Consider the following 20,805-nt stretch of genomic DNA (forward strand, 5'->3'; position numbering starts at 1 on the left):
TTGTGTATCCCCTGTGCTGCATTTTCCTTTAAGATCCTGAAGTTCGCTTCATATTTATGGTATTATATTTGGATTTTTTTTTTTTTCAGCAAAAGAATATCGATCGTCCGCATGAGCCTGAGAAAGTGCCTCGAGCTCCACATGACAGACGTCGTGAGTGGCAGAAGTTAGCTCTTGGCCAAGAACTGGCTGAGGACGACGTAGATGCACACAAGCATATAGAAATTGTTAATGGTCCAGCCTCCCATTTTGAAACAAGGTGTGTTATATCACAGAACTATAACTTATGGGCTTTTCTTGCCATGTGAAGGGTGCTGTGCGCATTTTAAGTATCTAGAATCACATTCTCAATTTCTTAGTACCATCTCCACTACAGTGATAACAGTGCTGATAATTTACTTACATTCTTTAGGAATGACTACTAAATGTGCCATAAAACTGCAATAGCTTTGATTTCTTCTCCGTGTATAGTTTACGGATGGTTCCTTGCAAGTTTCTCCATCTCCAGAGCTGCGCTCTTTCTGCCTTGAATACATACCATGTAATGAGCCTCACTGTGCGACTTCTTTAGGACTTATTGGAGCTTTCCTACGGGGTCTTGCTGTTAGTTCAGTGTCTCATCTCATACTATGCAGCTCTGTGTCTCTCTGTTCAGAGATATTCAGGACTGCGGAGCACGGAAGTTTGTTCAGCAGTTACACAGCGAGGAAGAGACTTTTTTTAGTATAGACAGTGGGTAACTTATTACGCTAAATGTAGCAGCATATCTTTTTTCGAGTATAACTTGAAGGATTCTTTTCCTACAGTATTTACCGTACTAGTTGCCAGACTTTATTACTCAGGCCTTACCAGCTTATCTGCCATAATGCCAGAGTCTCAACAGCTAACAAGTTCTCCATACAGAACTCATATTACTTCTGTAGCAGTATCAAAGAAAATCCACCTTACAGTGCTCATATTTCCCTCGGCAGCACCATGAAAATGCTACCATGCCCACCTTATACCCTCTAATAGAACCAACTGCTAAAATACAGCTCAACACATCTCTGCCGTAGTTCCAAGCCATATCCACAGTGCAGCACAACTTGCTTCTCAAGCAGCACTAAACAGATGCCACAGCATGCCCTCCAACAGCATCACATGCCGTAACGCAGCACGCAATACCTCTCCGAAAGCACCAAATAGCAACCACCTCCCTCAGCAACACCAAACACTGCTGCTCTGCGGCTAACCAACCTTTCCCCCTCCAAAAATAAAAAAATTCTGTTGTACATGGACCAAATTACCCCTCTTCTAACATTGCATGTTTAATGAACGGTGCATGAGTTTTGAGGTTGGTACAATGTGCTGCAGAGAATATTGCAAAAGACCTGGTCAAGCCATTGCTGAAAATAATGATTGTGTATCTGAAGAGTCAGGGTGGGATATAATACTACATCACCAGCAACTTGGGCTGTATTTAGTAGTGCTGATCCATTTGGATATATTTGTACTCTGTCACTTAGTCACTGTAGATACCAGGATTAATAAGCAATATTGTAGTGCCCTTGAATTTTTTGCTGATGCTCGTCATTGACTGGGACCTCACCATTTATCAAGCAGAAAGGCATCAGATTGGATGCAACATCTATATATATAAATGCCTTATCATGTCTGTCTGTAACCGAAATCGCGGGTCGCTGATTGGTCACAGCCGCCAGGCCGCGACCAATCAGCGACAGGCGCAGCTGTTTGTAACGGTAAGCTAGGCCGCGACCAATCAGCGTCGGGCGCAGCGCTCAATGGGGCGGCAGGCCTTGATCTGTAAAAAAGAGAATTAAAATTAAAAAAAATGTTATTCTCACCTTCCGACGGCCTCCGATCTTTCCACGCGCCCGGCCTCGCGGTCCCAGTAATGCCTTGCGCCTTAGACCGGAGATGACATCACTCTCGCGAGAGTACAACGTCATCAGCGGTGTTTCGTGCAATGCATTACTGGGACCGCGAGGCCGGGTGCGTGGAAAGCAGATCGGAGGCTGACGGAAGGTGAGTATATAACTATTTATTTATTTTTTTTTACAGAGACCACGCATACCAGGAAAGGGGGGTGAGGGTGACCATACATACCAGCAAAGGGGGGTGAGGGGGACCATGCATACCAGCCATGGGGGGGTGAGGGGGACCATGCATACCAGCAATGGGGGGGTGAGGGGGACCATGCATACCAGCAATGGGGGGGTGAGGGAAACCATGCATACCAGCAATGGGGGGGGTGAGGGTGACCATGCATACCACCAATGATGGGGTGAGGGGGACCATGCATACCAGCTATGGGGGGGGAGTGGGACCATGCATACCAGCAATGGGGGGGAGGGGGACCATGCATACCAGCAATGGGGGGAGGGTCACCATGCATACCAGCAATGGGGGGGAGGGGCACCATGCATACCAGCAATGGGGGGAGGGGGACCATGCATACCAGCAATGGGGGGAGGGGGGACCATGCATACCAGCAATGGGGGGGAGGGGGGACCATGCATACCAGGAAAGGGGGGTGAGGGTGACCATGTATACCAGGAAAGGGGGGGTGAGGGTGACCATACATACCAGCAAAGGAGGTGAGGGGGACATGCATACCAGCAATGGGGAGGAGTGGGACCATGCATACCAGCAATGGGGGGGAGGGGGACCATGCATACCAGGAAAGGGGGTGAGGGTGACCATACATACCAGCAAAGGGGGGTGAGGGGCACCATGCATACCACCAATGGGGGGAGGGGGACCATGCATACCAGGAAAGGGGGGTGAGGGTGACCATGCATACCAGGAAAGGGGGGGTGAGGGTGACCATGCATACCAGGAAAGGGGGGGTGCGGGTGACCATGCATACCAGGATCTACGGGGGTGAGGGTGACCATGCATATCATGATAAGGGGGTGAGGGTGACCATGCTTACCAGGAAAGGGAGTTGAGGGGACCATGCATACCAGGAAAGGGGGGTGACAGGACCATGCATACCAGGAAAGGGAGGTGAGGGGGCCATGCATACCAGCAATGGGGGGGAGGGGGACCATGCATACCAGCAATGGGGGGTGAGGGTGACCATGCATACCACCAATGGGGGGGTGAGGGTGACCATGCATACCAGCAATGGGGGGAGGGGGACCATGCATACCAGCAATGGGGGGGAGGGGGACCATGCATACCAGCAATGGGGGGGAGGGGGACCATGCATACCAGCAATGGGGAGGAGGGGGACCATGCATACCAGCAATGGGGGGGAGGGAGGGGGACCATGCATACCAGGAAAGGGGGGTGAGGGTGACCATACATACCAGCAAAGGGGGGTGAGGGGGACCATGCATACCACCAATGGGGGGGGACCATGCATACCAGGAAAGGGGGGTGAGGGTGACCATGTATACCAGGATCTACGGGGGTGAGGGTGACCATGCATATCAGGATAAGGGGGTGAGGGTGACCATGCTTACCAGGAAAGGGAGTTGAGGGGACCATGCATACATGCATACCAGGAAAGGGGGGTGACGGGACCATGCATACCAGGAAAGGGAGGTGAGGGGGCCATGCATACCAGGAAAGGGAGGTGAGGGGGCCATGCATACCAGCAATGGGGGGGGGGGGACCATGCATACCACCAATGGGGGGGTGAGGGGGACCATGCATACCACCAATGGGGGGGTGAGGGTGACCATGCATACCAGCAATGGGGGGAGGGGGACCATGCATACCAGCAATGGGGGGGGAGGGGGACCATGCATACCAGGAAAGGGGGTGAGGATGACCATACATACCAGTAAAGGGGGTGAGGGGGACCATGCATACCAGCAATGGGGAGGAGGGGGACCATGCATACCAGCAATGGGGGGGAGGGAGGGGGACCATGCATACCCAGAAAGGGGGGTGAGGGTGACCATGCATACCAGGAAAGGGAGGTGAGGGGGCCATGCATACCAGGAAAGGGGGGATGAGGACACCATGCATACCAGGAAAGGGGGGGTGACGGGACCATGCATACCAGGAAAGGGGGGTGAGGGGGACCATGCATACCAGGACTGGGGGGTGAGAGGACCATGCATTCCAGGATTGGAGGGTGAAGGGACCATGCTTATCAGGATTGGGGGGTGAGGGGTACCATGCATATCAGGATTGGGGGGTGAGAGAACCATGCATATCAGGATTGGGGCATGAGGGGACCATGCATACCACGAAAGGGGGGTGACGGGACCATGCATACCAGGAAAGGGGGGTGAGAGGACCATGCATACCAGGATTGGAGGGTGAGAGCACCATGCATTCCAGGATTGGCGGGTGAGGGGACCATGCATACCAGGATGGGGGGGAGGGGTACCATGAATATCAGGATTGGGGGTGAGAGGACCATGCATATCCGGATTGGGGGGTGCATTATTGCATTATTATTAAAACTTCATAAATAAACTACATACTTATTCTAGAATACCCGATGCATTCGAATCGGGCCACCATCTAGTGAAAAATAACGGTTTACTGCAGCTGCACCCTCTCCTTCCTGTCATATGTATGTTTTTGGGGGTGCTGAAGAGGCTTTGTGAAGTTTAGGGGACTACAGTACAGGCTGCTCTAGAGTTCCTCTAATAGAAAACATTACTCATTACAGACTTTTTTCTATTTGTTTTCATTTCACCAATGTTCTCTGCGTTAATTTATTATTATTATAGAAAATGTTTTAGTAAGTCATGAGCTAACGTTATCACGTCTGTGGGAAATATTTACCCTCATTAACACCTATTCTTTCACTAGGCCACAAGCTTATGGAGAGACTGCCGACGGGCCCTTCTCACTTGCTGCACTCCCTTATAGCCAGATGAACGATCTTCTGAACAGGGTTGAAGACCGGGTATTAGTGAGACCCCATGAGCCACCGCCGCCTCCACCAATGCATGCCGCTGGAGATGGAAAAGCCATGCCTGTTATCAGGTACTGTATTTTTGGATAATATTGGTTAATACAAAACTGCCAAAGGTATTTTTTTTTATAAAGCGTTTTTTTTCTGCCCTTTCACTAGGTAATTTGTTTGCCAAGCCAATAAAACCACATAAATGAGTAGTGATGTTTCTCTCCCTCAATAAGCCATATGTTCCACTTTATATTGCCCAGACGGTGCCATTAGCATGTAGAGAAAAGAAATGGTATCCAGCACCTGTCCAAGGATTATAAATATAAAAGAACACTTGTTGAGACTAATATTTGAGCGCACAAAGCTGTTAAAGAATTCCAATTTATGCGACCACAGAGCTGTTTTCTGAAATGCATTCTAGTCTAATTTGTGTCCAGCATTACACTATACAATATGGCATTATATTGGTACTTGTTGTGTTTATTTTTTTAATTCTCTTATTTTTTTCCCCATTTTTTTAGTGCCACACAAGGATTATCTGAAAACAGACCACAGTCTCCAGCCATGGGTAGAACGCCAGTGTTTGTGAGCCCCTCTCCACCACCACCGCCACCTCCTCTTCCTCCACCCCCTCCACCTCTTCCATCTGCCCTATCTGCTTCCTCTCTGCGGTCATCAATATCCTCCACTCCTCCACCTCCAGTTCCTCCACCTCCCCCACCACCTACTGCTAACTTGCAAACTAATGTTGTGCCACCCCCACCAACTCCTCTGCAGATAGCACCTGGAGTACTTCACCCAGCGCCACCACCTATAGCGCCACCCCTTGTACAGCCCTCTCCTCCAGTGTCCCGTCCTGCTCAAGTATCTGAAACTGTGCCAGTGCACCCACTTCCCCAAACTGAGGCACAGGGTCTTCCACCACCTCCTCCACCCCCACCTTTACCTCCTTCTGGGATGCGACCTTCCTCTCCAGTTGCAGTCGCACCCCTCTCACATGCTCCAGCTGGTCTACACCCTCTTGCTTCCATTGTACCTGGTTCTCATGCTCCTCTTCTACCCCCATCCCCTTCATCTCAAGTTGCACCTGAGACTAAGAGACACCCATCAAATCTCCCTGTTATCAGTGATGCTAGAAGTGTTCTGCTGGAAGCAATACGAAAAGGTAAAGCTATTTTTGTATTTCCGTGAAAAATGGTTTGAAACTTTTACATCTTGTCAGTTCGGTATTTGAAAGGAATCAGATTGGAGGTCCCGTTTCTGGTCCTGCTGATGATCGTGAATGAGTAGGTTCCTGATCATTGTAAAGAATGGGTTGTAGTTTAGGATCTGTACTTTTTGGTAATACTCTTGAAACTTGAGTCAATGCCCCTGTATCATGCTGCTGTCACGTGTGATTTCAAAAATATTGTGACAGAATCCCTCTAAAGGGGTATTCCAGCTTTGGAAATATCCTCTCACCCCATTTCAGTTTGTCTAAAAATTAAACAAAAAAAACCTGTACATTTCTCCCAGTCCAGCACAGAGTCTCCACTGCTGCTTCATGTCACTTTTATTGTCTGCCATCGTCTTTGATGTCATGTTGACAGCCCTGCAGCCAATCGCTCAGCTCAATGGCTCTGAGCTTGGGCCATCTATTCGGCAAAGCTGATGTGATCACTGATTGCTGCAGTGCTGTTGACGTGACATCAGCGCTATAGACAATAACAAACACCGAACGCAGACTCAGCCCTGGACTCAGGGAGGGTAAAGAAAGAATAATGGTGATTTTTTTTTTTAGAAAACATACTGCAGTTGGGTGACATAGTTTTCTGTAAAAAGAAAAACTCCTTTAAGTATAGTGTCAGCATTATAATACTATTATATAGTCAACTTCTTCTGATATTAGACAATAATATTCTGTGTACATTAGGGTGACAGTCAAAAAAATTTGTTGTGTAAATTTTAAGGTCCCTGGGAATAATTCCCTTTGGTATGACTGTAACATACACAAAATTTAGTAATATTGCAACATTTTTTACCGGTGGCTCAAAGCAAAGTAAATGTACAATTGCAGAAAGTAAATGTACAATTTTACAGTAGTTTCACTTTTTTTAATGAAACACGCTTTATTTGGTTCAGGATAGTCATGGCGATTCTTCTCCATACACTGGAGAATAAACTCTTTCTGGTCTTCTTGAGTGTTCATTGACAAATTGAATGTACACATGAATGCAATGGAGGGTTGGGCGCCATCATTCAAGACTTTCAATTCGGTGACGTTTGAGGATGCATCGATGTAACTTACATTAGTGTGCCACAGACAAGGATCTCGAGGAAGAAAATCTTGGCTAATTTCCAGTGCAACAAAGTTTTTTTGTGTTGGACAACATGAAGTGATGAAGCTTACAAGGTTTTCGGCAAGTTGTACGCGAGTTGAGGAGACATCGTTGCCTTCTGTCTGCAGATCCAGTACCATCTCCACCTTTTCTGCAGTTGGAATTTCACTGTCAAAAAAAGCTAGACCCACCATAATCTCACTGAGGTACCACCGGTGTCTGCTGAAAGTTTTTATTGTTGCCTCAGCAACAGGAAAATTGATTTTCTTGTATGCTACAAGTTCTTGCAGCAATGTCAACTCATTTTGCGGCAATGTGGCTGGGATCTGACAAAGGTACCAAGCCTTCAAGCATAAGCAGGCAGTAAAAGTGCAAACTTGACAAGAGATTTTTTAACTTGTCGAAATTGGTGACGAAACATGAAGATCTTCAGATTCAGAACATATATCACTTTGACCATCCATCGGACCCGATGGTAAGCGCCAGGAGTATTGATGTGCATATCTGGGTTTGCCAGTGAACCAAGGAACAGGTGTGCCAGTGCTAACGATTTCTTGTAGTCATCTGTTGGACGGCACTGTGCAAACTGGTTGGTGCAAAATTCAACTAGACACTCCTTAAGTTGACCTAGCTCAATTGAAAGTATGTTATCCAGCTGAAAACCTGGTTTTATCCCGTTGATTTCGCAGCCAAAAATCTCTCGAACAACTTTATATTTGGACCTATTGATGCTGGCCACAATTTATCAATCACGCTTGCATTAATTAGCTCATGAATGTTTTGCCTACACGGTAAACTCAGTAGTTCTTTCTGCAGTGTCTGTTGAGAGAGGCCGCAAGCACCCGCCTTTGTACCAGTGTTACGACTGGTCCATGTCTAATGACATAAACTTCACTTTATCCAAGAGCTGCCAATCCTGCAGAACCTCGAATACAGCCTTAGCTTGTGCTGATAGGCATATCTGGGACCGATGACAACTTCTCAGTTCCTCATCTTTCCTTCTCGCTTTTTCCCAGATCCAAAGTCCTTCGTTGGTTGTGATGGTAACACTGGTACATTTTCGTTGCTATTCTGTACAGTGCAGGAAATAAAAACTGGCCAACGCTTGCCGATTCAATTGCAGATTAGAATCGGTAATACTGCCTGCTGTCACTCCAACTAACCATATTCCTCTAACACTGCTATTTGAAAATGTAATTTTGTCTGACAACAGTGACTAAATCTGAGGGAGGCCTAAATAGCAAACATAACACCACATTTCATTAAAATTTGATACGTTACTGCTAGGAATGAGTGAATCCCTATGTATTTGGCTGTGCACCTTCTCCTTCACCATTAGCAACCTATGCTAATGACTGAGGGAGAGGCTACAGCCGCTAAGTTTGTTGGGTTACTGCTCGGCACTCAACTTTTCAACAAACTTTATTGTCCAGGTCGGAAGCCAGGACAGTGAAGGGGAGCGTGAGTGCACGCTACTGAACATGCTCGCCCTCCACTCCATTCACTTCCAGTGCGGGATGGACAGCGGCCGAAGCTGAATACACCGGGAATCGCTGATCCTTGGTTGCTGCAAATCACACTGATATCACTCATCATCGCTTGCACAATAGTGCAGATTACTATTCTAAATTAAAGTAAAATGAATTTCAGGCAACAATTTAATTAGACAGTAAAAGACGCATGAGCTTGGTGTAGGCTGTGGTGTAAATACTTAGAGATTAGACTTAACTAAAACAGTGACTAATACTGAATGTTGTCTGTAATCTGGCAAGTTTACTTTGATACAGGAAATATAAACTAATAATAATATTAAATATTCTTTACAAATTACAAATGAGTAAATTGGAAAGAGTTTCAAGGAGTGGTAGGGGCCTTATTCTTACTCTATATTAAAGCTACCCAAATCCTATTTTAACGGCTATTAAGTGTTCAAGGGCTGACATTGAGCCACCTTTTAAACGCAACCAAAAGAAACGAATTTTTAAAGGATATTACAGATCATTATGTTTGAATAAAACTAATTTTTTATTTTTTCTATAGAACCTATTATCCCCCTAGTGTACATCTCCATTGACTATGTTGGTGCTACTCATAACTAATATTTACTGAAATGGATTGAATTAAATTAAATCTTGTTTGGAAAGGCTTCATAAGCCGTCTGTACATTAAGGGCACAGTCAGACAGCTGTATTACTTGAATGAGGGTCGCATCGCAATCCTCAGAGTGACCGTCGGCCCTCCTAACATGAGCGTGACAGCATGTATTTCTATGCAGCTGTTACACTCAGATCAGGAGAGCCAACGGCCAGTTTGAGGATTGCGATGCGACCCTTGCGCGAATAATATGTCCGTCTGACTACTCCCTAAAGGTCACACTTTAAGTTAATCTGTCGTAAAACATTACCAATTAGGCTATGTGCCCACGATCAGGAAATATCAGCGTTTTGGACGCAACGTATTATTACTGCGTCCAAAATGCTGCATTCTAATCGCGCAGTTAAATCCGCATGTGTTCACTGATCCATGTGGATTTACTAAATCTAATGTATGGCTATGGATGAGACTAGCATCTCTGTTGCTTTTAAACCCGCACCATGGGAGAGTTTACCCCGCATTAAATGGAAGCACAGTGGGCATAGGATTTCTATAAATCCCGTCCACTGTGCTTCTAATGGAGAATGCAACGTTTTGAACTCGGCTAAGGTGATCTGTGTCCAAAACGCTGCTCTTCCTGATCGTGGGCACGTACCCTTACTGTTCCTGAAATCCTGCATGATGCATTGTGGAATTTCTTTAAGGTAGGTCTACTACCCATGAAGGAAATAAATCTGTTGTGAATTTGTCACAGATCCGGAAGGAGAACACTGACATGCTGCTGATTTGGAATCCACATGTTTCTTCACAGATATTTTTTTTTTTATAGTGTGTGGTTATCTCTTGTTCTATCTCATCTTCTTTGCTCTTGATTAGTGATGAGCGAGTATACTCGTTGCTGGGGTTTTCCGAGCTTGTTCGGGTATCCTCCAAGTATTTGGGCATCCTCGGAGATTTAGTTTTCGTCGTTTCAGCTACATGATTTGCGGCTGCTAGACAGCCTGAATACATGTGGGAATGCCTGTTAGGGAATTTCCACATGTATTCAGGCTGTCTAGCAGCCATAAATCATGCAGCTGAGATGACGAAAACTAAATCTGCGAGCACGCCAAAATACTCGGAGGATACCCGAACAAGCTCGGAAAACCCCAGCAACGAGTATACTCGCTCATCACTACTGTTGATGTATTATGTGGTGGAGCTCCTGATGCAGATCCGGATGAAAAATGCATTTGCAGTTATAAATGTGTTTTTCCTACTTTTTGTCAATATTTCAGGTATTCAGCTGCGTAAAGTGGAAGAACAACGTGAGCAGGAAGCAAAGCATGAACGCATTGAGAATGACGTAGCCACCATCTTGTCCCGGCGCATTGCTGTAGAATACAGCGACTCAGAAGATGATTCTGAGTTTGACGAGGTGGAGTGGGATTAAAATGTTATATATTACACTACAAACTGGAATGCTGATGTCAATTGTGGTGCTTGTTCTTTGGAAAAAAGTTTGGTAATTTCTAGTGTTTTGTATCTAATTTACGCCACCAGAATAAACGTGTTTTTTTTTTGACTTTTTTTCGTTTTGTTTAGTTTTTTTATTTTTGACTTTTATCTTACAGTAAAGTTAGTATCTCCAAAATTTTACAGTGAATTTTACAGTTCTTTTACTGGGAGGCTGTAACTATGTTTCACTAGACCACTGAGTATTACACAGCTGTCAGTTTGTAGTATAGAATTTTTTTTTTAATTTACTATTTGTGCACTTTGTGAATTTTAATTTAATGAAGGTCACCGAAGATTAAAAATTCCAAGGGCAGCTGTATCTAATATAAGCCTTATTTTATTTGGTGAGGTTTTCAGAGCGTTAATCCTAGGTAACAATTTCTACTGCTTGAAAGTTAGGTCTATACACTGAGACAAACTATTTAAAAAAACTGAACTGTCCCATACACCCAGAAAAAGGAACCATTTTCGTGCGTAGTGATGTGTTTTACACTATTGGATGCTACATCATTACACAGAATGGCTAGCTCTGCTGTGTTTGGAAAACAAGTTTGCTTTATGGTTTTCAATATGTTGAAATGATTACTATTTCTTGTTTTCTGTTTTTTTTATTTTATTTTTATGATTGCCTTATTTGAATGCTGAGGTATTTTTTTATGTAAATGTTGTTTGGTACTATTTTGCCTGTATTATAAAGCTAAAAAAATTTAAAAAAATTCATGTGAAAAACTGACTTTAAACATTCGATGTAACTTATGTAACTGTTAAGAGAACAGATTGATTTGATTTAATAAATTCCTCATTTTAAGTGGAAGAGCTGTTGTCTTTCGTTAGACTGTATATTTAAATCATCAACATTCCCATCAAAGTTTTTATCCCCTTAATCAGGGGTGGGCAGTAAACTTTCCTGAGGGGTCAAATGAGATATCGTGACTGTTGTGTAGGGCCAAACCAAAAGGCTGAAATTATTTCTACTCAATATTAATATTGATATATAATTACTATATTATTTATAATTATATTAATATTAATTGCATCACTTAATATTGAGCAGAATTAAGTATGCTGACATCCCCTATATATCGTTTGAATCCGAGTACAGCCCCTTCTGTATATCGTATGAGCCCTCATAGCCGCTTATATACTGTAAGAGCCCCACACCTTCCTCCCCCAAATGCGGCATGAGCCCCACACAGCCTCCTCCATAAGAGTCATGAGCCCCACACCTTCCTCCCCCATATGCGGCCTTAGCCCCACACCTTCCTCCCCCATAAGCGGTATGAGCCCCACACCTTCCTCCCCCATAAGCGGCATGAGCCCCACACCTTCCTCCCCCATAAGCGGCATGAGCCCCACACCTTCCTCCCCCATATGCGGCATGAGCTCTACACCTTCCTCCCCCATATGTGGCATGAGCCCAACACTTTCCTCCCCCATATGCGTCATTAACCCCACACCACCCTCCCCATATGCGGCATGAACCCCTCACCAGCCACCCCATATGTGGCATGAGCCCCACACCAGCCTCCCCCATATGCGGCATGAGCTCCACAACTTCCTCCCCCATATGCGGCATAAGTCCCATGCCTTCCTCCCCCATATGCAGCATGACGCTCACACCAGCCTCCTCCATGTGCGACATGAGCCCCACACCAGCCTCCCCCATGTGCGGCATGAGAAGCACACAGCCTCCATATACACAGCATGAGCCCCAGAGCCTCCCCATATACAGCATGAGCCCTACACAGCCTCCCTATATACACTGCATGAGCCTCACACAGCCTTCCTATATGCACTGCATGTGCCCCACACAGCCTCCCTATATACACTGCATGTGGCTTCCATAGTCTCCCCATGTACTACATGAGGCCCCAATAGCCTCCCCATGTGCAGCATGACACCCCCATAGCCTGCCCATGTGCAGAATGTCACCCCATAGCCTCCCCATATGCAACATGTCACCCCACAGCCTCCCCATGTGCAGCTTGTCACCCGAATATGCAGCACCATGTGCAGCATGTCACCCCCATATGCAGCACCATGTGCAGCATGTCACCCCCATACACCGCACCATGTGCGGCATGTCACCCCTGTAGCCTCCCCATGTCCACCCAAACATCCCATAAACATGAAGAAAAAAAAAACAACACATACGCACCTCGGTCCCGTTCCCCGATGCTCTGGCTTTCTCCCTGTTTCTGGTGCGCTGACTCCGCAGTACACAGCTGACGCGATGAAATTATGTCATCGCATCACCCTCTTCACACGCTGATTGGTGGAGGAAGTGGCTTCTCCTCCACCAAAGAAGTCAACGCCTATGGAGACAGCGGGTATGGTGTGGACCTCTGGCTTCCTGCCCCACGGCTGTCTCGGGCCGCACTTTGCCCAGGTCTGCTCTTAATACATTGTATTCATATTATATGGCACTGTGTACTTACAATTGCTCATTTTGCTTTTCTACTTAGTAAATTCTTCTCTCATTTTGCCTTTCTACTTAGTAAATTCTTCTCTTTTCTCTGCTCTATGGAGAAACAGGAAGTCTCTATTCCCTGCATTTATCCTCTTGCTCTTCAACTTCTGACCCAGATGCCCCCCCCGCCAGGAACTCTTGCAGTGACTGATGTGTCATACAGGGAAAATTGACCTCCTGTTTCTACGTGGCGCTCAAAAGGATTCAGCTAGTCAGTTTTTAATCACATGATGTTATAGACCTAATGGGAAAGAGAAGAATTAGCTGGGTAGAAAGGTAAAATGAGCAATTGTAAGTGTACAGTGCTATAAAATAAGCTGATTGCGATAAATTAATAAGATAAAACTTTTGATGGGAGGAGTGCTTCTTTAAAAATCTTCAGTGGTGTAGTAGTCACCATGAGAACTTCATGCAGTGTTATTTTTCCAAAACATTGAAAACTGGTTTAGAAATAATAGACAAAATAACAAATCTATAGCAAAAACTCAGTTCTTCGCATTCTATATCTATATCTGAAAGAAATAAACCACAATTTCAGGAGAAACATCATATGTCTTTTTAATATGCCTACAGTTGAGCATTCACAAGTGATATCATACAGTACTGTGAGGTCGGGGTAAGCCAAATCACGGACTCTAACTCCTCAGTTTCCCTGCCTCCCGACTGCACAGCACTGGTCGCAAATAAACATGTGCATGAAGTGCAGCACAGACTCATCTCAACTAAAAGCCCAGATCCTTAGATCAGGAACAGAACAGACATGTATAGAACATTTCATAACTTTCTCAAATTCTTACAGCACATCCTGCATTGTACTACTGTACCCAATTTATTTTATATTTTAGGAGTCGGTCCATTTTATAGCGATTCCAAATCCAACTTCACCAAAATGGACTCCGACTCCACAGCCTTGCTCTCTAGTGGTAGCAGTGTGAAATTTTTGTCAATGTAGAAGTCATGGGAACATGGAAGGTTGTCTGAAAGGAGGTAACTATATACAAATGTGACCACAAATACAAGATAATTTATCAATTGTGTGTCTGCCTCTGGTTCCTTCATAGCTCTTCTCTCTCTGTGGTCTAAAGTGGCCAGTCATTCATGGATGCACCTGTCACTGCTTTCTGCTTGTAGAAAACTAAATTTCCTATAAACCCTTGGCTAGTGCAATAAATTGCTCATACTCCTCAATGTTTCATATCAAAATTTGCCCACTGATGGCTCAGTGGGTGCTATGTACTTGCTTGGCTATCACCTAGTGAATGCAGAAGTGAGTAGCTGCTTCTACAAAGCAACTGGTGCCCAGCGCATGCCAGAATGGAGCAAACACATGTGCGCAGTATTAAGCAACATACATGCTATAACAAGTTGAAAATGCGCATGATCGACCTTGGTGAAGTGAACTACTACAGAATGTATCTCTGAGCGATCAGGTAGAAACAAACTTCTATGATCGGTAAGTTGGGTGGGGTTAAGTGAAAACTGCAGTAACTTTAATTTTTGTTAATTTTATTTGGCATTTTTTTTATTTTTCTACTGCAGGAAAAACCCTTTGAGATTATTTAGCTTGTAGTTTTGGCCAAACCCAGTTAAAAATAACATTTTTATATATATATATATATACACTCACTGGCCACTTTATTAGGTACACCATGCTAGTAAGGGGTTGGACCCCCTTTTGCCTTCAGAACTGCCTCAATTCTTCGTGGCAGAGATTCAACAAGGTGCTGGAAGCATTCCTCAGAGATTTTGGACCATATTGACATGATGGCATCACACAGTTGGCGCAGATTTGTCGGCTGCACATCCCTGATGCGAATCTCCCGTTCCACCACATCCCAAAGATGCTCTATTGGATTGAGATCTGGTGACTGAGGAGGCCATTTGAGTACAGTGAACTCATTGTCATGTTCAAGAAACCAATCTGAGATGATTCGAGCTTTATGACATGGCGCATTATCCTGCTGAAAGTAGCCATCAGATGTTGGGTACATTGTGGTCATAAAGGCATGGACATGGTCAGCAACAATACTCAGGTAGGCTGTGGCGTTGCAACGATGCTCAATTGGTACCAAGGGGCCCAAAGAGTGCCAAGAAAAAATTCCCCACACCATGACACCACCACCACCAGCCTGAACCGTTGATACAAGGCAGGATGGATCCATGCTTTCATGTTGTTTACGCCAAATTCTGACCCTACCATCCGAATGTCGCAGCAGAAATCGAGACTCATCAGACCAGGCAACGTTTTTCCAATCTTCTACTGTCCAATTTCGATGAGCTTGTGCAAATTGTAGCCTCAGTTTCCTGTTCTTAGCTGAGAGGAGTGGTACCCAGTGTGGTCTTCTGCTGCTGTAGCCCATCTGCCTCAAAGTTCGACGCACTGTGCGTTCAGAGATGCTCTTCTGCCTACCTTGGTTGTAACGGGTGGCAATTTGAGTCACTGTTGCCTTTCTATCAGCTCGAACCAGTATGCCCATTCTCCTCTGACCTCTGGCATCAACAAGGCATTTCCGGCCACAGAACTGCCGCTCACTGGTTTTTTTTTCTTTTTCGGACCATTCTCTGTAAACCCTAGAGATGGTTGTGCGTGAAAATCCCAGTAGATCAGCAGTTTCTGAAATACTCAGACCAGCCCTTCTGGCACCAACAATCATGCCACGTTCAAAGGCACTCAAATCACCTTTCTTCCCCATACTGATGCTCGGTTTGAACTGCAGGAGATTGTCTTGACCATGTCTACATGCCTAAATGCACTGAGTTGCCGCCATGTGATTGGCTGATTAGAAATTAAGTCTTAACACACAGTTGGACAGGTGTACCTAATAAAGTGGCCAGTGAGTGTATATATATATATATATATATATATATATATATATATATATATATATATAATAGATGTTAGGCATGATTTCCAACAAGAATATTTGCTTAAGGAACTTTCACATAAAAAAAATACAATAAATACTAACAACCTCCTTACTCTTTTCCATTTATTGTATTCTATTTTTTTCTGCAATTAAGCAGAGTAAAAAATTGTGTTTCCAGCAGATCAGTTATGTCCCTGTATTTCTTCTCAGGATTTTGCAATTGTCTGCAGTTAAAACCTCTTCCCTACTTTGAAGGTAAAGCCTTGGTCAAACTGCCAGATGAAAATAGAACAGATTAGTGGGAATTTTACCCTGTGATCTCTGCAAGATTTGCATAAAGCTTCTTCTGTAAAAGGCAGAATCCCACAGACTGTGGACAAATGTATCTCCAGATGCTTCATAGTAAAACCTTATGTTTAGCCTTTTTTTTTTTTTTTTTTTAAAGATAAAGGTACATGGGAAAGTGTGGTGACAGTATCTTAGCAGTATCTCAAAATATGGTAACTTGAGACACTTTACAATGTTATTGGCTACAGTAAAATGACATGCCATTCAAGGCTGAACTAACAAATACATTGTAGGTTTAAAGAATTAGACTGAAGAATTAGCACCAGAATTTTTACCAAGGGGGCATTGCTCACAGGGTAACAATTCATAGTAACATAGCAAGGCCAAAAAAGACATTTGTCCATCCAATTCAGCCTATATTCCATTCCATCAGAATAAATCCCCAGATCTACGTCCTTCTAAAGAACCTAATAACTGTAAGATACAATATTGTTACGCCCCAGGAAGACATCCAGGCCTCTCTTGAACCCCTTGACTGAGTTCGCCATCACCACCTCCTCAGACAAGGAATTCCAGATTCTCACTGCCCTAACAGTAAAGAATCTATGTTGGTGGAAAAACCTTCTCTTCTCCAGGCGCAGAGAGTGCCTCCTTGTGACCGTCACCTTCTTTGGTATAAACAGATCCTCGGAGAGATATTTGTATTGTCCCCTTATATACTTATACACTGCTCAAAAAAAGTAAAGGGAACGCTAAGATACCACATCGTAGATACCACTGAATGAAATATCGCAGCTGCAAATCTTTATTCATTCCATAGTGGAATCGTTGAGAACAATAAAATATAAAAATGATCAATGTAAATCAAAATTAACCCCTTCACCCCCAAGGGTGGTTTGCACGTTCATGACCGGGCCAATTTTTACAATTCTGACCACTGTCCCTTTATGAGGTTATAACTCTGGAACGCTTCAACGGATCTAGTCGATTCTGAGATTGTTTTCTCGTGACATATTGTACTTCACTTTAGTGGTATAAAATTTTCGCTATAACTTTCGTTTATGAAAAAAACAGAAATATGGCAAAAATTGTGAAAATTTTGCAATTTTCAAACTTTGAATTTGTATGCCCTTAAAACAGAGAAATATGTGACACAAAATAGTTACTAAATAACATTTCCCACATGTCTACTTTACATCAGCACAAGTTGGGAAACAACATTTTTTTTTGTTAGGAAGTTATAAGGGCTAAAATTTGACAAGCGATTTCTAATTTTTACAACAAAACTTACAAAACCATTTTTTTTAGGGACCACCTCACATTTGAAGTCACTTTGAGGGGTCTATATGGCAGAAAATACCCAAAAGTGACACCTTTCTAAAAACTGCACCCCTGAAGCTACTCAAAACTACACTCAAGAAGATTATTAACCCTTCAGGTGCTTCACAGGACCAGAAGCAACGCGGAAGGAAAAAATGAACATTTAACTTTTTAGTCACAAAAATAATATTTTAGCAACAATTTTTTTATTTTCCCAAGGGTAACAGGAGAAATTGGACCCAGAGGGGAAGGAGCCCCGTTTGACTTTTTCAACCTAAAATTGGCTGGAATTGAGATCGGACGCCATGTCACGTTTGACGAGCGTCTGATGTGCCTAAACAGTGGAAACCCCCCACAAGTGACCCCATTTTGGAAACTAGACCCCCTAAGGAACTTATCTAGATGTGTGGTGAGCACTTTGAACCCCCAAGGGCTTCACAGAAGTTTATAACACCCGGGCGTGAAAATATAAAATCCTGTTTTGTTCCCACATAAATGATCATTTAGTCCCCAATTTTTAATTTTCCCAAGAGTAACAGGAGAAATTGGACCCCAAAAGTTGTTGTTCAATTTGTCCTGAGTACCCTGATACCCCACATGTGGGAGAAAACTACTGTTTGGGCACACGTCAGGGCTCGAAAGGGAAGTAATGACGTTTTGGAAAGCAGACTTTGATGGAATGGTCTGCGGGCGTCATGTTCCATTTGCAGAGCCCTTGATGTTCCTAAACAGTAGAAACCCCAATAAGTGACCCCATTTTGGAAACTAGACCCCCTAAGGAACTTATCTAGATGTGTGGTGAGCACTTTGAACCCCCAAGTGTTTCACTAAAGATTATAATGCCCAGGCGTGAAAATATAAAATCCTGTTTTGTTCCCACATAAATGATCATTTAGTCCCCAATTTTTAATTTTCCCAAGAGTAACAGGAGAAATTGGACCCCAAAAGTCGTTGTCCAATTTGTCCTGGGTACTCTGGTACCCCACATGTCGGAAAAAACTGTTTAGGCACACGTTGGGGCTCAAAAGGGAAGTAGTGTTGTTTTGGAATGCAGACTTTGATGGTCTGCTGGCGTCATGTTCCATTTGCAGAGTCCCTGATGTGCCTAAACAGGAAAAAAACCCACATATGACATCATTTTGGATACTAGACCCCCAATGAACAAATCTAGATGTGCCCCCAACTAATCTAATGTAAATTAGTAGTGCATGGAGGTGTGGTACAATTTGAAGCAATCCTTCATGCACAGGCCAGGTTTTTCGGGGCAGGTGTCGCACTGGTAAGTGGTATCCCTGCGTATTCCTTTTTTGTAACACACTCGACACCTTTTTTGCGGCTTACCTTTTCTTGGGGTTGGCGGGACCACCCCCGGAAAATGCTGACCTGGGACAATACGAGCACCTTCAGTTCCTGAAGTACTGGGGCCCGCTCCTTCCTGAGCGCCAAACATCATGGCCTTAACCACTACCTCCTGGAAATGAAGGTACGCCGTATCGCTGGGGCATGCACATTGTGACAGCAGGAATGCGTTGAGCATTGCCATTTGGACGATGTGCACGGCCAGCTTTTTGTACCACACCTTGGCCTTCCTCAATGCATTGTACGTTTGGAGGAGTTGATCGGAGAGATCAACTCCCCCCATTTTTTTGTTGTACCCCACTACACATGTCGGTTTGAGGACCTGTGTAGAGGTACCCCATACAGTGCAGAGGGTACTGCCATCACCGTGTATGGTGGTCAAGAGATGGACATCTCTCTTGTCCTTGTACTTGACCACCAGCAGGTGGTCGCTACATTGGGCTCTGCTCTCACCTTTTCGGAGCATCTGCCCAAGTAGCGTCTTCGGGAGGCCTCTCTGATTTTTGCGGACAGTACCGCAGGCTGCGGTACGTCGCTCAGAGAGGGATTTGTAGAGTGGGATGCTGGTATAAAAGTTATCAGTGTAGAGGTGATAACCTTTATCCAGCAGTGGGTGCACCAAATCCCACACAATTTTCCCACTCACTCCCAGGAAAGGAGGACACTCAGGGGGTTCAATCCGGGTGTCCTTCCCTTCGTAAACTCTAAACTTGTGGGTGTACCCTGAGGTACTCTCACACAACTTATAGAGTTTGATTCCGTACCTGGCCCTCTTACTGGGCAGGTATTGACGGAATCGCAGCCTTCCCTTGAAGTGAACCAAGGACTCATCCACGCAGATGTCCCTTTGGGGCACGTACACTTCAGCAAACTTTTTGTTGAAGTGTTCGATGACCGGCCGAACTTTGAACAGACGGTCAAAGTTGGGGTCATCTTGAGCGGGACACGCTGCATTATCAGTATAATGCAGAAACTTGTGGATGGCCTCAAAACGCGTCCGGGCCATGACCATTCGGAACACTGGAGTGTTGTATAAAATATCAACACTCCAATATTGCCGAATTTCCGGCTTCTTCAGTATCCCCATATGGAGGACCAGGCCCCAAAACTGCGTCATTTCAACTGTGTCTACAGGAGACCAGTTTGAAAATGTTGAACGCGGGTTTTGCTCCAAAAATTGACGAGCGTACAAATTAGTTTGCTCCACCATGAGGTTAACAAAATCCTCAGAGAAAAAGACTTTGAAAAAGTCAATTTCTGTGAGGCCGGTGGTGTCAAACTTGATTCCTGATTCTGCCACAAAATCAGGAATCAGTGGCTCGTAATTTTCGGGGGGGCGAGGTCCATACGGGGAGCACTGGGTCAGCTGCGGGCATGGTGGGCGCTGCCTCATCTTCTGTCCTGGAGCGTCTGCGTGGCGGTTCCGCAGGACCCGAGGAGGAAGATGAGGAGGGGGAAGAGGAAGAAGAAGAGGATGAAGAATCCGAAAAATAAAGAAAAGTCGGATCGTCATCCAAATCGCTATCAGTTTCGGAGGCAAGTAAAGCATATGCCTCCTCCACTGAATAGCGCTGTTGGGATGAATTTGATGACATTTTTGTGTAAATATGGTGCTTGGGTGTACACTTTATTGAAAACTGTATGTGTACGTGAGCGGGGGGGGAGTGATTGGTGTAAACTTTCTGTAAAGAAAAAGCTGTGGAAAAAAGTCTAAAA

The 20,805-nt window shown here is 44.6% G+C and overlaps 1 protein-coding gene across 4 annotated transcripts in view; it reads left to right on the forward strand.

The window, feature by feature from the left end:
- The window catches only part of WASF1 (WASP family member 1), a 145,628-nt gene extending 134,029 nt beyond the window's left edge, over positions 1-11,599 (forward strand). For all 4 annotated transcript variants that reach the window (XM_073576020.1, XM_073576017.1, XM_073576018.1 and 1 more), the window contains 4 exons: positions 90-259; positions 4,780-4,956; positions 5,398-6,041; positions 10,566-11,599. In XM_073576020.1, the coding sequence (XP_073432121.1) occupies positions 90-259; positions 4,780-4,956; positions 5,398-6,041; positions 10,566-10,720 (1,146 nt within the window). In that variant the 3' untranslated portion in view covers positions 10,721-11,599. The remainder of the gene's footprint in view (positions 1-89; positions 260-4,779; positions 4,957-5,397; positions 6,042-10,565) is intronic.
- The last annotated feature ends 9,206 nt before the right edge of the window (positions 11,600-20,805 follow it).

This window comes from Dendrobates tinctorius, unplaced genomic scaffold (genome assembly GCF_039654945.1).
Source record: "Dendrobates tinctorius isolate UK_male_01 unplaced genomic scaffold, ASM3965494v1 ptg000046l, whole genome shotgun sequence".
Taxonomy (NCBI): Eukaryota; Metazoa; Chordata; class Amphibia; order Anura; family Dendrobatidae; genus Dendrobates; species Dendrobates tinctorius.